At 42.7% G+C, this 16,854-nt stretch overlaps 1 protein-coding gene across 11 annotated transcripts in view; it reads left to right on the top strand.

The window, feature by feature from the left end:
* The first annotated feature begins 286 nt into the window (after positions 1–286).
* The window catches only part of VAV3 (vav guanine nucleotide exchange factor 3), a 450,959-nt gene continuing 434,391 nt past the window's right edge, over positions 287–16,854 (top strand). For 8 of the 11 annotated variants that reach the window (XM_060412226.1, XM_042251679.2, XM_042251676.2 and 5 more), the window contains exon 1: positions 287–504. In XM_060412226.1, the coding sequence (XP_060268209.1) occupies positions 301–504 (204 nt within the window). In that variant the 5' untranslated portion in view covers positions 287–300. Of the gene's footprint in view, positions 505–4,497; positions 4,857–5,995; positions 6,055–16,854 lie in introns of those variants that run through there. The other 3 variants (XM_060412235.1, XM_060412249.1, XM_060412245.1) reach the window with 3 other exon arrangements.

Raw genomic sequence — 16,854 nt, 5'->3', positions numbered from 1 at the left:
CGCAAGTCGGAAGCCTGTGCGCGACCGCCGCCGCCGAGCCGGCCGGAGCGCACGAAGAGCGCGCGGGACTAGCTGCGGCGGCGGCCAGGAGGCGGCGGACCCGGGCCGGGATCGGAGCCGAGCCCGGCGCGGGGCCCGGGATCCGCCCGCCGCGGCGCTTGCTCCTTCGCACCGTCGCACCCTCGCAGGCAAGGGGCCGGCCGCGGCTGGCGTCGGCGGAGCGGAGGAACGGCGGCGGCTACGCCGCCGCCGCATCTCCGCTGCCTGCCCCGGCCGGGCAGCGTCCAGGCGCCGTCGGGCATGGAGCCGTGGAAGCAATGCGCGCAGTGGCTCATCCACTGCAAGGTGCTGCCCGCCAACCACCGGGTGACCTGGGACTCGGCGCAGGTGTTCGACCTGGCCCAGACCCTCCGCGATGGAGTCCTGCTCTGCCAGCTGCTCAACAACCTCCGGGCGCACTCCATCAACCTGAAGGAGATCAACCTGAGGCCGCAGATGTCCCAGGTAACGAGGTCGGCGCGGTCGCCTCCGCCTCCAGCCGGCATCTCCCATTAATCAGCCGGCTAATGTCTTTGTGTAAATGCAAACATCTAGGTACGCTCTGTTTGCCCTGCCTTCTGCTTTGCGGACCGCTTCGGCTTCTCGTACCTTGGCTTGACAAGGTTTAGATCTTTAGTTGAATGCTAGAGCCCTGTGTCCTAAGATGGTATGTGAGGCGGGAAAGAACAAGCTGTCCTAAGGTGCCCTTCACCTACTGGGGGTGGGTGGGTGGATGGGTGTGTGTGTGTGCGTGTGTGTGTGTTGGGCGCAACAAAAAGAATTTGGTCCAGCTCTTTTTTCATAACGATGGGGAGGCATGGAGGGAGCTGATGGGGGTAATGGTGCCTTTAGTTCTTTTGCTTGCATTTCGTCCCCATGTTTTCTTGAAAGAGGAAGCATGACATAAATGAGGACTCTAGGAAGTGGAGGGCGTTCCGGTACCGTTATCTGTACAGGAATGACACTGGCCAAAGGGCGGAAAAGGGAGCACAACGTAGCGGCTACCCTGAAAGCCCCTGAGCTTGGGGCCAGCTGGCAAGCTTCATGGTTGTGTTTATAGCTCGTCTTAAGCCATGTGAGAAGGAGCCAGTCCAACCTCTCTCAACAGCGGCAGGAAGCGAGAAGTTTCACTCCAGATTCTGCCTGCCTTCATTCAGTGCTTGCTCAGGTGGTATGGTGCACTCTTGGCTTCTGTGGCTGGAGCCCTTCCGGGAGTTTAAAAAAAAAAAAAGCAACCCTGGAAGGCTGTGTGCATCCTAAACTTGTAAGTCGCTACACAGTGGAATGGTAGTTTCTTGGTCCTATCAGAAAGCTTTTATGCAGAAAGCTGTTAAACACAACTCAGTACATCTATTTTCTCTTTTAGAGAAAAAGCCACTTTCAGAGTAAAAAAATACACTTTCAGCTTGAAAGGGAGAGGAAACAGTTCCCTACATGATACACTTTAGCAGCACTAATCCTGAATGATACAGAGCCTCAGCTACTTAGCAACCAGAACAGTGCCTTTTACAGCAGAACTTTATATAAGGCAGACTCGAGATAATGTAATAATTATGTTTTTAAAGTTAGAGCACACACATTCCTCTCTTCTGGATGTCAGCGTTTCATCAGGGCCTGTCTGCACCTTCAGTTCTGCGGACCTTGCCCGTCTACCTTCAACCTGCTGGTTAGTGGTTCCCAAGAAAGAACAGGCTTGTAAGTGGTGAAAACCATATGGTTTTAGCAGTGAGGTAATTTATTTCATACTCTCCCATATTCCGGGGTGGTGTTGGCTAACTCCATGGACCCCTTAAGAGTTGTCACAGTTTGGAATATCCTGTCCAAGGATTTAACAGGCTTTTCCATTAAGCTGGAAGTTGCTGCTTTGCACAGAGTTCTCTAGGGAGCTGCAACTGATTATCCAGTCTGAAGATCCCCCTTTTCCACCTGGCCTATGGCCTTAGGATGCTTTGGTCCACCAGCAGGTAGTATGGTATGTATCCTGCAACTGAACCCTTGGGGGTTGTTCATTAAGTGGTTCTCAATAATCAGGTGTTTTTGACAGCTGACGTTCTCTCTGTTTCAGCTTTCTAACCTTTAGTTCAATGTTAACAATGGATGAAAATTTTTTCAAATGTGTTTTTGCTCTTTGTTCTCCTTGTAGAATATAGTAGATGTAATTTAATATTTCTGATGGCAAAGAATCATCATTATAAGCATCATGAATGAAAACTGGGCTCGTACACTGCTCTAAGAACTCTATTCCCTACTGGGAATACAGCAGTGAACAGTTCAGGATCCTTACCCTAAAGGAATTACTACACTATTTTATCAGATAAGTCACCATGTTATAATGAGCTGAACAGTTGAATGAGCTTCCTTAGGCTGTTGTGCTTTGGGGTTCTTAACCCTGAGCTTCCTGGGTCCAAATTCTCTGCAGTGATTTTCTATGGACATGACTTAGTGACTAAACAACAATTTTCTGTGAGTCTGGACTTCTTCCAAAAATGAATTGTGGAAGGCTAGTACCTGAATATGGCGATGTCTCTTTTTGCTGTCTTCCTGATTCTTGGCCACATTGCAGAGAGAAGGTTGCTGAACAGCTGAGTGCTGCACAGGTGATCTTGTATTATGTAAGTTGTCCTTAAATCTTTAAATGAGATTTAGTAGTGTTTTCATTAAATAATTCATTGACATACTTAATACATCTTCTGTGCCTGGCAGATACTATGCACTTAAGAGGTGTTCACTTTCAGCAAAATTACTTAAAACTTTTTTTTTTTTTTTTGCTATTGTCACATTAAGGGTAAAAGGTTACACTCAAAATTCTAAACATCAATTGCAAGGTCTACAAGTTCCTTTGGGCTGACGTTTCTGCCTCTAACTACTCCTGTCTTTCTTGGTGAAGGTTCTGTCTGCTTCTGGTTATAAGGCTCCTAATCTGTCAGCTCCATTCATACACTATAGTGAATAATCTAATAACCCAGTGAAACTCTGACATGTGACCCAGCAGACCTTACTCTTCTGAATTTAGAGTTGCTATTACTAGTTCTGTGGCTTTTGCTATATCTGAGACTCATTCTGTCTACCTGGTTTAAGTTTTGTTGAAGATATTAATTTGAAATAGACTCTTTATAGCACCTGATCTTCTAAGCCAGGAAATAACTGGAGACTCTCACTTCAGAGTTTTGCGGTATTTGAGACTGTTATGAACAGATATTGACACTAGAAATTCTAGTATATCAGTATCTTGTTTATTGCTTGTTTTTAATTTTTCAGAAAGAGGCTAAAATGAGTAGCCTCTTTTAATAATGTTTATCTCCAATGAATGGGATTTCATCCACTCTTCTTGTTTAGTCTTCTACCTTATTTGTGTTAAAAAATGATAACCCTCAAATAATTAAACAATTTTAGGTCTGAATCTTGGAGTCTTACTCAACTGTCCTCCAAAATAAAATTATAAATGGGATCTAGATTCTCTTACTTAGTAATTGTTTTTAGCTGTGGACATTGGCCTTTTGGGGGTCTTGTATTGAAAGAGGAGAATATTCTTCAGTTCAATACAGATTCTTTTTTTTTTAAACCCTGATTTAGATTTTATTTTATTAAAGTGCTAAATATTAATCACATTTATTTACATATTAACATATTCCTTTTATTATAAAGAATAAAAGTTAAAACCCAAATGATCCATGAAAATCCACACAGTCTGTGGAATCTGATCTCTGTATATACTAGACAGATGTACTTTTCATCCAAAGCAGTGTTCTAGATAGGATACCAAGCATATACATGATTCTGGAAGAGAAGAGCCTTTCTGTGCTATTTGTACTGGGGAGGTGCTTTGTGGAAGACTGGGTTTTGGGCTTGATGTCAGTTTTGGTGGTTAACAAGCTCTCCATAAATGCCTGTAATCAACCACGGAAGTAATGTCAGTGAAATTATCTTAATCTTAGTGTTAGTCACTCAGTTGTATCCGATTCTTTGTGACCGCATGGACTGTAGTCCATCAGGGTCCTCTGTCCATGGGATTCTTCAGGCGAGAATATTGGAGTGGGTTGCCATTTCCTTCTCCAGGGGATCTTCCCAACACAGGAATTGAACCCAGTTCTCCTGCATTGCAGACAGTTTCTCTAGTTTTATTATTTTGTAATTTTGCTTTGTCTTAGGATGGTAATAACACTTTTGATAAATTTACTGACCATTGTGTACAGTGTAGGTAAACTTTGAATTTTCTTAAAATGACTTATTCAGTTTTCAAGGGTTCCTTCAACAAATAGTTTGTTCCTACTATGTGCCAGACATTGCTTTAGGTACTGGCTTGGAGCAGTAAACTCAATAGAGTCCCAGCCCTAAAAAGACTTATATTTTAGTGAGGAACAATAAATAAACGGCTATATAATGTGATGGGCTCTGAAGAAATGTGCGCCTGGGTAAGGGTCCAGAGGGAAATGTGATTTGATTTTATGGAAGGTAGTCAAGAAGGGCTTCCTCTAAGGATCTGACAACTGAGCAGGACCTGAAGGGAGTGCGAGAAGGCAGGAATGTGGATATTTGGAAGAAGCAAGTTCCTGGCAGAAGGAACACCCACGTGCTAAGGTCGTGAGGCGCATTTAAATGGCAGGCAAACTGGAGGAACAGCCAGAGGGCCAATGGCTAGAGGAGACTGAGTATGGGAAGGAGTGGTAGGCATGAGGTCAGAGAGAAGACGGGAACTAGATTTTTAGCACTTGTGGGCTGTGGAGGACTTAAGACTGTTAGTCGCTCAGTCATGTCTGACTCTTTGTGACCCCATGGACTGTGGCCTCCCAGGCTCCTCTGTCCATGGAATTTACCAGGTAAGAAAACTGGAGTGGGTTGCCATTATACCACGGTGGCTCAGATTGTGAAATAGGAATCACGTGGCCTGACTTAATTCCAGTAGGGTCATTCTGGCTGCCGTGTTGAGAGTAGATGGCAGAGCAGCCAGGATGGAAGAGTCAGGCTCGGGCAGTCATTCCAGCAGTGATGATGGTGCCTCTGACCAGAGTGAGAGCAGGGCAGGGGTGAGAAGGAATCCAGCCTTAGGTATATTTTAGAGGTAGAGCCGGCAAGGACTTATTGACAGCATCAGATGACAGGTGTGAGAGGAGCCAAGAATGGCTCCAGGGTTTCTGGCCTGGGGAACTGAACTGATAGAGTCTTCATTGACTGAGATGGAGAAGATGGAAGGTGGAGAGAGGGGGAGGACGATGTCTGAAATGCCCATCAGGCATGTAGATGCTGAGCAGGCAACTGCAGAAGTTGGAAATGGAGAGATAAAGTTCAGAGTCATCAGAGTATAGATGGTATTTAAAATCCTGGCAGTGTATGGTATCACGTAGGGAGTAGTGTCCAAAGGAAAGGTCAGAGGTGTGAGCCCTGGGGCTTGCCCGTGTGTCAAGAGTAGAGAGATGAGACCCTGTAGAGGAGTTGAGAGAAAATGGCCACGGGGTAGGACGGAAAGCCAGCAGAATGTGGTTTGAGCAAATCAGGTGAATAAAGTATTTCTAGGAGGACTGATTAGACATGTTAAATGTTGTTCAAGTGAAAACAGGATTGAAGATGGACTATTGTATTAAGCAATATGAAATTCTTGAAAGACCTTGGTAGAAACAGATTTGGGGTGTGATGGGCAAACACTCCACTGGAGAAGAAGGACAAATAGGAGGGGATCTAGACCACAAGTATAGTCATGTGTTTGGGGTAATTTTGGCTGTAGAGAGAGCAGATAAATGGGATAGTGGCTAATAGGGGAAAAGAGATCAAACAGGTTATTTTCTTATCATATCGAAGTTTTATGTAATACTGATTATAAGAGCTCTTTTAGATTTAGGCAAATTTTATCATATGGCACAGTTGTATACATGTGTATGTGTGGAAAAGATGTGTATGTTTATAGAAAAATATAAGTGAAATATATTTAACCAGAAAGTGTTAGTCGCTCAGTCATGTCTGACTGTTTGTGACCCCATGGACTGTGGCCTACCAGGCTCCTCTGTCCATGGAATTTACCAGGTAAGAAAGCTGGAGTGGGTTGCCGTTACACCACGGTGGCTCAGATTGTAACAAATCTGCCCACTGTGCGGGAGACCTGATTCAATCCCTGGGTCAGGAAGATCTCCTTGGAGAAGAGAGTGGCAGCCCACTCCAGTATTCTTGCCTGGAGATGTGGACAGAGGAGCCTGGCGGGCTACAGTCCTTGGGATCGCAAAGAGTCAGAAACGACTAAGCGACTAACACATACACATATATGAAATATATTTACTGTGTTCCTAAAACTTGTCATTCTGATGTCTACTCTGCTGAATACCATTTCAATTCAGTCATTGATGCCCATGTTTTTTTCCCCAATATGATATTTTTCACCGAGTGCTAAGCGTTGGTGATACAGCATTTCTTAAAGAATTCATCACTTTTGTCCCCAGGATTTCCTTCAAAGCTCCTAACACACAGTTTTTTTTTCATTTAGTATTTGGTTTATTTACAGCTAATATTACAATGATTGTCTTTTTCACCTACACAGTTGGGTTTTTATTGCTGTCACTGCTTAAAGAGAAGTTTATTTCTGCTATACATAACTGTACATTGTTTGAAAACCATAATTATATTAGTTTTAAGATGTGCTTTCCAAATGCAAGTCTTCATCCCTATGGCCAGGTACTGCTGTGTGAAGATTACTGGGTTATATGGTTGAGGGGGAAAAAAAGGCTATCCTTGTCCAAAAAGAGTGGTATGCCAGTTACATTTTTAGCCAGTCAGTTCAGAATAATGTCATTATTTAGTCTTTCTTCTCAGGAGTCTGTAACCTCTTTGCCATTTGTTGGCTTATTCTTTCGACCAGCATAATTTTAAATTTGACACCAATCAAGACCTTTTCATGTGAAGTAGCTCAGGCATCTTAAGCACTTAGTCTGTCTGCATACTTGATGGCTTAACCTGGCCTCTCTAGGAACTAGAGCCTGGGATAAAGGATCGGCATGCCAGAGCTTTACTGGTGAGGTACAATCCTGTGTCTGTCAGGGTGAAGAAAATGAGACAGTGCCTTTTTTTTTTCTAAGATGGAGAAAATTATATCATATTTGTAATGCAAATAGGGTTGGTCCAGTGTAGATCCCTGCTCATAGGATCCTAAGTTTCAAATACAATATACTCTTTTTTTTTTTTCCCCCCTTAAACCTGCAGTGGCAATTTGTATTATTGACTTTCCTTCTGTCCTGAGATTCGAATTCTCACCACACTACACTCTTCTGGTTCTCTTGTGTTTTTTATATTCTTTCTTAACTCTTTTCGCTGGCTTCTCTATAAACACCTTGAGAAGTTTTGAGTTTTCTATTTTGTTGCCTTTTTTGTGTGTATCCTCTTCCCTGTGTTATTTCATGACACCGTGCTGTTACCTCCTTTTCATGCTCTGATGGACCCGGTGTTCATGATGATAGCCCATATCTATTTTATGTCCCCGTCTCTGGGGTTATAGTTTCTTCATGAATGGATGGATGCATGAAGATCACATGATCAGAGCTCACCATGGAAAGTTCTTCCACAGCAGAGTGAAGGGTGAATTGGGCAGGATGGAGCTGGGTGTGAGAAAAACTCCTGCTGAAGTTCAGTCAAGCGTAGATGAGGCCACTGGATGCACAGCCAGAGAAGGGGCTGGAGTGAAGGCACAGGGAGGAGCAAGAAAGATGAGAGATGAAGAAGAGTTGTAATGGGTCAGATTTGGGACCACTTAGATGCAGTGAGAGTGGAAGGTATCCAGGATGAGCCTCACGTTTTAGGCTTGGGTGACTAAGGGGATAGAGAGGAGGTGCAGATTTCAGAGAGAAGGGCATAAAGACAGTTTGGATGTTGAGTTTGAAGTTGTTACCAGTTACCTTCCGTATTCTGTTTCAAGCATCCTACTCTCTTACTAATCCTTCCTTTTTGGATCATTCTACTAATACCTAAAATTCAGTAATCTTTTGAACTCTTGGTCCTGCCACCTCTTCACTGCCTTCATGTCTTCATTTCCTTCCTACTCATCTTAAATACCATGGCCATTGTAGCTACTTCCTTAGCTCCTCTTGGGTAGGGATGTTCAATCTGTTTAAAATACAACCCTGGTTAAATCCAGCTCTCCACTTTCTGCCTGCAGCTCAGCTGCTGAACCCAGTGGAGGAAAAACTATGCCTCCTAAGTGCACTCACTTTAAATTCAACAGCCCTGTCCTCAGGTAGGTGACTCGGCCATCTGATTACATTTCTCTAGATCACACATTCTTAGAGTATGATCTGGAGACTTCTGTGAAAGTTAAAGTCACTCAGTCGCGTCCGACTCTTAGTGACCCCGTGAACTATACAGTCCATGGAATTCTCCAGGCCAGAATACAGGAGTGGGTAGCCTTTCCCTTCTCCAGGGGATCTTCGCAACCCGGGGACTGAAACCAGGTCTCCTGCATTGCAGGCGGATTCTTTACCAGCTAAGTCACAAGGAAAGCCCAAGAGTACTGGAGGGTAGCCTTTCCCTCCTCCAGGGGATCTTCCCGACCTAGGAATTGAACTGGGGTCTCCTGCATTGCAGGTGGATTCTTTACCAGTTGAGTTATGAGGGAAACTTCTGACAGCCCCTCAAATGCTTTTAGTTGTTCCCTAAGGTCAAACTTTTAAAAATAATATTAAGACATTATTTGCCTTTTCTCACTCTCATTTTCTCACAGGTGTATAGTGGAGTTTTCCCCAAGCTACATGCTGCTGATGTCATTGCTGTGGTTGTATATTTGTGTATATGTTAAAGATTTCTCAGTTTTAAAGTTCCAATATGTTAGGTGTTGATAGATAAACTCCCAAACACAAAAGCTGCTGAGGATTCTCAATAATTTTTTTTTAGGAGTATAACAGGGTACTGAGACCAATTGGAAAACTTGCCTAGACCATTCAGTCTCTGACTCTCCCAGATGCCTATTTGGTACCTTTTTTCTTGAACGTCTGTATCCATTCTTCCTCTCAACTTGGTGATCTTGCTTCCTGTTCCTCTCAGAAAACAGACACAGTCAGAGGAGAGTTTCTTCAGGCTCCCACCTTCCTGCATCTAACCCGTAGATGATGCTTTCTCTCGTGTTCTGTGGGTGAATTATCCACAGAAGGCCAGCCGCCCTTCACTCTATCTCTGTGCTTTCCTATGTCTTTTATTGTCTCCTGGATCTTTCTGTTGGCACGCACAGGGTGCGTTTTCAAAATAGAGACACAAAGACTTGCCGATGACTGTTGGGAGTGGTGGAGAATGAGTAAGGACTCCTAAAGCTTAACCTGGACTACTAGGGCAGGTCTGCCGTCTACCTTCTTATAACTGTTTAATGGTTTCCTATGCACCGTGGGATAAAATCCAAGCTCCTTAGTAAGCACTCAGGGGCCCATGGGCTGGTACTGCTTCATGTCTGAAAGCTTTCTCAACTCTGCTCCTGACCTTTCTGTGGCTTCTCAAATGAACTGTGCTGTTAAATGTCTCTCTGCCTTTGCGTTTGCCCATTTCTCCATGTGAAATGCCCTTTTTCATTAGTCTGAGTGAAGATTTGGTTCAAGGGCCCTTTGCAGTGAGGGTCACCCTACCCCTCCATGTATGTGGCTGATCCCTTACTGCTTTGTGCCACACTGTACAGTATACAGGAGAGGAGGGCAGCATTCCTTGCACTGTTTCGCAATCTTTTTCTTATCTTTATCCTTCCATGCTGTGAGCCTGCTTGAGGCTATCATAGGCTTTTTCATTTATATACATCTCTAGAATTTGACCCAGGGACTCATACGTTTCTTGCATACATAAGTAGGCATTAATGAAACTTATTGATGTATTTATGAAAATAACTCTTTACTACCTTGTCAAACACACCTATATAAAATTTAATAATATGTGCTGAGCACTATGTCATTACAAACCAGAAACATCTGTTCTTTAAGCAGCATTACTAACAATAGCAGATTACATTACTCTGCTACATACTGCTGCTTTCCCCCTGAGTGACTACCAGAAAGTGCCTGAACCTGTCTCCTTCAACTTCTTCATCTCCAAAACAGACTTAATAAAAAGAACCTACCTCCTAGAGTGGTTGAAAGGACCAAATGAACTAATTATCCCTGTGTTTGGTACATAACAAATGCTCAGTAAATGTTAACTACTTTTACGATGATTATTACTACTGCTTTTGCAGAAACATGCCAGGCAATGTGTTAACACTTTGCTCACATTATCTCAGCCAGTCCTCACAGCACCAGGAGAGGGACCCTGCTGTTCATCCTCGTGATACTCTTCAAGGCTAAGAAGAGTTAGTAACTGGTTCCAACAAGTAGTTCGTGATACAGACAAGATTAGAATGAAAACATTTAAAGTGAACTAAGATCCCAATTGCAAGACTATTGGCAAATCTGAAAGTGAGCTATGAGGAATTTTTCTTTTTTCCTCTGTCTTTTGCTCTTGTGGCATTCCTGCGGAAGAATGTTCTGATTGATTTTGTGGCTCTTGAACATAGCACCACCATATGAAGTTGCATGGTGAGTAGCGACTTTGGTTTAGGGTATTGAGTCGGGGTTCCCTGGTGGCTCAAAGGTAAAGAATCTGGCTACCAATGTGGGAGATGCAGGTTTGATCCCTGGGTCCAGAAGGTCCCCTGGAGAAGGAAATGGTAACCCGCTGTAGTATTCTTGCTTGGGAAATCCCATGGACAGAGGAGCCTGGCAGTCTATAGTCCATGGAGTTGCAAGACAATGTATACATTCAATTGTTGAATGTATCAACTGGATGGTTTTATCCATATTTATCACATGTATCAGTGTAAAATGGGAGAGAGGCTTTTGACAGGTATTTGATGGGGAAAGGAAATAAAGGCAGAAAAGCTGAGGAAAGGTAATAAGAGGAAAGGAGACAGTGAGTGTATAGCAGGTCCCTTTTGGCCTTTTAACATCGTGCCTTGTGACAGCTGGGCTCCAGGACGTAGTTTAATGCCCTGCTCTTGAGTGGGGTCAGGACTGCTCACATTTCCCTGGGCAGAATACCATTGTTTACATGGCATGTTTTCACATGATTATTCCTCCCCTCCCCCCACCTCCCCATATTATAACCATTCTTCTTATAAATTCACAGACATCTATTGTTAGCTGTTATTTGGAATATTATATCCCACTCTTTTTCCTTTTCCCCCTGTTAACACAGACCCTGCTTGGAATTAAGGACAGTCACAAATTTACGTTCTGCCTTTCCCCAGTCACGAGCATTTAATGGACAGAAGCACGGCCAGAGAAGTAGCTACTTCTGATTTTCATGGAAAACTATTTTCGAATTGTACTTTGTGCTGCTGTCTGAATGTGCTTTCAAAATATGTGTTGCAAGAAGTGTAGTCAGCTTCTCAGTGGCTTGCTTAACAGGAAGCCGGCAGCATATGCTGCTCACATGGGAGTTCTCTAAAGGGTCAATTAATATGGAATATTTAATGAAACACTTGATACTCACCTTCCATGATTTTCAAAGTGCTTGTCCTAAAATAGATCTGTAACAGCTGGTCTGAAAAAACAAGCATCATGCCTCTGTGCCCAGTAATGTCAGGAGCCTTTTCCTGAGGGTGTGGGGTGGTGTGGTTTAATGAGAAAAAAGACTTCAGGCCAGAAGTCAGGAGACCCAGGTTCTGGCCCTATCTCTGTCTCTGACATGTGGCCTTAGCAAATAGCTGCTTCTCTTTGTCTCCACTTTCCATACTTAAAGCAGTGATAGAAAATACTTATATATATGGTGAGTTGCTAAAAAGCAGCTAAATTTTTTTTACACATATTTAGATTTCATTTAATCTTTCACAAGGAGAGCTTTGGGACCAGCCAGAAATATTTGAATCCCAGCTCTGGCACTTAACTTTTCCCAAGTTCATAAAATTGTTAGTTTCCTTGCTGAGTCTCAATTTCCTCCTATAATAGGCTAGAAATAGTAAAAATCTACTTTGCAGGATTGTGGTGAGAATTCAGTAATATATGTAAAATGTCTGGGTATAGTATGTATTCAGCAAGATTTTACTTCCTTCCTCCTCCCCTTACCTCCTTGATCCTCTTAGGTCTAAGAGGCAGGAAGAACAAGATCTTATCTCTGCTCTACAGAGAGGGAAATTGAGATGTGCAGTGGCTGAAGGACTTTTCTCAAGGTCACAGACAGGAAGTGGTAAAGACAGGACTTGAGCCCAGCTGTCCTAATACCAAATTCAGTGAAGTTTCCCATTCCTGGTGCCTAACTTAGCTGATGGATGGTGAATTGCAGGAGCTCTGGGAACCTAAAGTGACATTATTATGTTGGTACTGAAGTGTTTTGTATTTGAAATAGAAGCACTTAAAATAATAAAAGCAGTTTTCAGTCATTTTAGAGTCTGATTATCTAGTTTGTGGATTATTTGCTTTTTGGTAATTTCAGAGCTCTTCTGCTTTCTGTTTGGTTCTGTTTTCACGGGAATTTGTACGTATGACTGATTGATGAATCAAATTATGCATTTGTCTGCTAAATATTGGGCTTTGTAGTAGATGCTTAGGATTCAAAGATGAATAAAACTCAGTCCCTGACCCTGTGTTGCTTTCAGTCTAAAGCATGGATTTTACCTCAGATATGCCCTTATAAGACAGGGGGATGGGAAGGGATTCTTGAGTCAGAATGATGGACATGGCAAATATTTGGTAGGTGAGTGATGCCCTTTTGGATGCACTGTTAATTTGCTGATGTGCAGGGCATGACATTAATAGCGCAAAGTGGACTGTGTGTGTGCCTGGCTCATGGTATTTCTTTCCATAGACATTTATCTAGTGCCTCCCCCGTGTGCAGGGCACTGAAGGCATAAAGGTAAATCATAGGGAGTTTCTGCTTTTGAGGGGCTGAGAGAGAGAACAAGTTTGATCTTGGAGGGAGGCCTTTGCAAAAATGCAGAAAGAAGGTAAGTCACTGGGTGCCTCAAGGTCAGTGCAGAAGTGCACGCAACTGGATGAGAGAGACGAGACCAGGAAGAGGACAGATGTGAGTGGTTCTAGAGAGGAAGAAGGTTTGTGAAAGAAGACTGGGTGGGGTGTGTGTGTGAGAGACAGAGGATGTGGAGGCCTGCTCGCTCTCCCTCCAGCCTCCTGGCTGGCCACCTCTCCCTCCCTCACACCTGTCTGAACCCTTCCTCATCCTCCCTGTGCTCTTTAGTTGACTGACACTCCTCCTTCCCTGGTCCATTTGCCCCCGGCTGTGTATTCCTCAGTCCAGTCTGGATCTGCAGCCAGCCACTTTCACCCACACTCCCTTCGCCTTCTGTGACCTCAGAGGGGCCTTCCTGGAGCTCCCTGCTCCACAGGCTTTCCTGTTCTCGAATGTGAGCTGAAGAGAGCTGCTGAAGTCAGCACTGCAGCCTGCGTTCACTGTCCAGCTTCACTGCGGCCTGATGCTGCTTTTCTCGCCGCTTTGTAATACCTCATGTTCTGGCTTCCTCTCATTCCCGCTTCAGACTCCAATCTGCAAAAGACAGACTCCGTGAGTCTCCGACTCTCCCCCAGTCCCTGCAGGTGGACCTCATCATGGCCACCCAACCCTCCTGAACTTGTTCTTGGCCCAGTCCATCTCATCCACTTCCTGTGATAGTGACCATTATTACTGTTATGAGAGGGAGTGATCGTCACAAACTTTCCAAGTACACATGTACAGTTTTTGGCCTTCTGACTCCCAAGAGAGGAGTTGAGGTTTCGAAGGAAATATTTAATCAATGAAAATCCCAGAGGGAACCAGGTGTTTTGAAAACTTTGATTCTGAGAAGTTCAGCCCCCTGCATGAGCAGTACTTCTTTCGGTTTGTGGTCTGCAGAAACCAGTGGTGTGTTTGAGTGAACATCCACCGACAAACCAGAAGCTCCCGAGTCATTTTTGTCATGTCACAGCAGGACTGAGGCTGCATGTCCCCCCTTGCATACAGTTCACAGTGTCTGCTTGTTTTAGTAAGCCTTTTTTTTATGATAATGTTATCTTTCAATTAATGCAGCTTCCACTTAATCACACATATGGTGCCTAACAAAGGAAAGTAGATCTAGAATTATTGATCACTTACTGATACTCCAACGTGTAGATTTAGCAGATGATTATTAAATTCCCTGGCATTTGACTTGCAAATATGAAAAAAAACATTTGTTGGCTAGTTACAGTTTGTTAGCTTAGTTCATAGTCAGCCACACAAGAAATGCTTGACTTCAACTTTTTAATAATGACAGAGTACTTGGAAATAGAACCTTGCATTTGCCCATAAAATATACTTGGAGATTCAGTAGACTGTAAGTCATTTATCTACAGTGAAGAGGAAGCAGGAACTGAGATTTCTGGAGCTCAGGATGAACACCTACATGAAAGATTTGGGTGCCTCCAGAGACAGTGTTTAAGGAAAGAATGTGATATAATCATTGTTTATCAGTGTCATCCTGATAAATTCTAGAACATGAAGCTGGATTCTTGAGCATATTGATGCAGCACCCTGATAGTAAAGCTAGTGAGTTTTCAATCTTTTCAAATATATAGTTATATTTAATGACCTTAGTTAAGAGAAAAGTAGTAAAATTTGGTAAAGGATTTAATTTTTCCCTTCAATGTCTAGTGAATGATTCACCAGTTTAAATGATACATATAAATTCTCACCTAGCTAACACTAAGCTTTTTGGTATCCTTGTTCATTTGATAACTACCTAAAGCCCTCCTGGGTTTTATATACAATAGGCTAAGTAAAAAAGTACACTTAAAAATAATAATAAATAATACTAATAAAGCCCTTCTCTACAGAAGAAGAGAGAAAATGAATTTCTTAAACTCCATGTACTTGCAATAAGCTAAATGTAATTTATGTACTCATTAGGGAGAGTTCCTAGATTCTGACCTCAAGGCTGAGGACCTTTAATTTACTCCCTATTCTAATACACGGCATTGTGTAGTAGAAAGCACGTGGGCCTTGGAGACATCAGCCTGGCTTTGAACCCTAGCTATGCCACTTACAACCTTGGGCAACTTAATAACTCTGATCTTGGGTTTCCACATTTATTAAATAGAGATAATACCTATTTTCAGTGTTGTAAGGATTAGATTAATTAAAGTCATGCATATTTTATTTGGCACTTGGAAGATACTCAATAAATGTAGATTCCATTCCTTTCATGAAGCCTTTTTTTTTACCCCCTCCAAGTTCAAGGAAATTACAGGTTGCAATTTAAAATGAGAAAAGAGAACCAAAAGTTAGGCCAGGAGTCAAAACTGTAAACCATGGACTCAGGAGCTGAGAAACCATGTGCATCTTGGACAATGGAGAATGCAGCCACACTAATTCACATACTGCGTAAGGCTCAGGGGAAGGATGGTTCTGTGTGAATGGACCGTTATAGTGACTGATTTTATTTTTCAAAGTTATACGGTTGTGGAGCTGGAAGACGCCTCAGAGGTAATTGTAGTTCAGTTCCTTCATTTTAAAAATGATCAGTCTAAGACCGCTAATATACGCATCAGTTTTCCCAAGCTTACTTGGTTTCCTGAGTCATAGCACATTATTTTTTTCTCAAATCACAATGCTAATAATGACCCAGAACTTCAGGAGAAGTTTAAATTGTGTTATTCCTTAAAAACAAACCAGAAAAACTCTCTAAGATTGGAAAGTGACTGAGTTCAGAATTGCTTATGTGAGGTATTTGTTATGAAGATCTTATTCACTCCCATCCATCTATCAATCCATTCACTGGACAGAATAGTAAAGGGGAATCAGTGAGAATGGGGAGCACAAGATCTCAGGATTTGGAACTCAAAATGTCCTGAGAGAATTGACAAAAGCACTGAGAAATGATTAAATGAGAAAAGTTGTGAAGTCAAAGGTCTCATGCTTCAGAGAGCAAATTCTCTTGCTAAATCCAGAAATTTAGCCATCCAGAATTACTCAGCTCCTACGAGAGCTGAGCTTTTGCCATTTCAAAAGAGATATCACAGATGTGTCCCAAATTGCCAGGAATATGGATATTCATTAATGGTGACACAAAAGTGTTATTTCTCCTAGACTCTGAGTTCCGTGGGATGGGGGACCATTTGTTCAACTTCCCAAGTCATACAGTGTACAGAGTGAGTGCTCGTATGAATGGCTGTTACATGACTGTATAATAACATTAGCCTTAATATTGCTTGGACAAGAATGCCAGATATTATTCTGTCCTTCATTTTAATCACAGAATGCAAAAAATATAATTCTACCAATTGTGTTGCAGTGGGAGGCAGTGTGGTTTATTGAAAAAATAGGAACTTCAGTATCACACTGGCCTGGGTTCACATCATACCACCTGGGTTGTGACTATGGGCAGATCCCTTAATCTCTCATCATCTTAGTTGTCTTGCTTATGAAATAGGATTCTTCCTGCAGAGTGGTGCAAAGAGCAAGTAAATTCTGTTGGGCAAAATAGCCAGCACAGTACTAGGACATAGTAGGCACTTAGTAATGATGGGAGGTCCTCTGTCTCACATCCCATCTACTCTTTTAATGATACAGGGCTTTTCCTACAGTTTTTTGGATGGATAACCTTTTGTTCGTCTTTGCAAATTTTTCTTTTCTGTTGTGTTCTGTCTTTCTGCAGATGTTTTCTTTAGGTCGGTTGAATCCAAGCTTTAGAATATTGTGGCTTAAACGTGATTTAATGTGTATAGTTTTATCTATCTATTAGTGACTTCTTATACGACGACTGGGATATAACAAGAAGTCCATACTGAAATTGGGAGACCTTCATTGAAATTCTCGTACAGTCACTAACCAGCTTTGTGATCTTGGAGTCTCAGTTTCTCTGAACCT

This window comes from Ovis aries, chromosome 1 (genome assembly GCF_016772045.2).
Source record: "Ovis aries strain OAR_USU_Benz2616 breed Rambouillet chromosome 1, ARS-UI_Ramb_v3.0, whole genome shotgun sequence".
NCBI classification, from domain to species: Eukaryota; Metazoa; Chordata; class Mammalia; order Artiodactyla; family Bovidae; genus Ovis; species Ovis aries.
The sequence above is the reverse complement of the archived record's forward strand: the minus strand, read 5'-3'. Positions and strand labels throughout refer to the sequence as shown.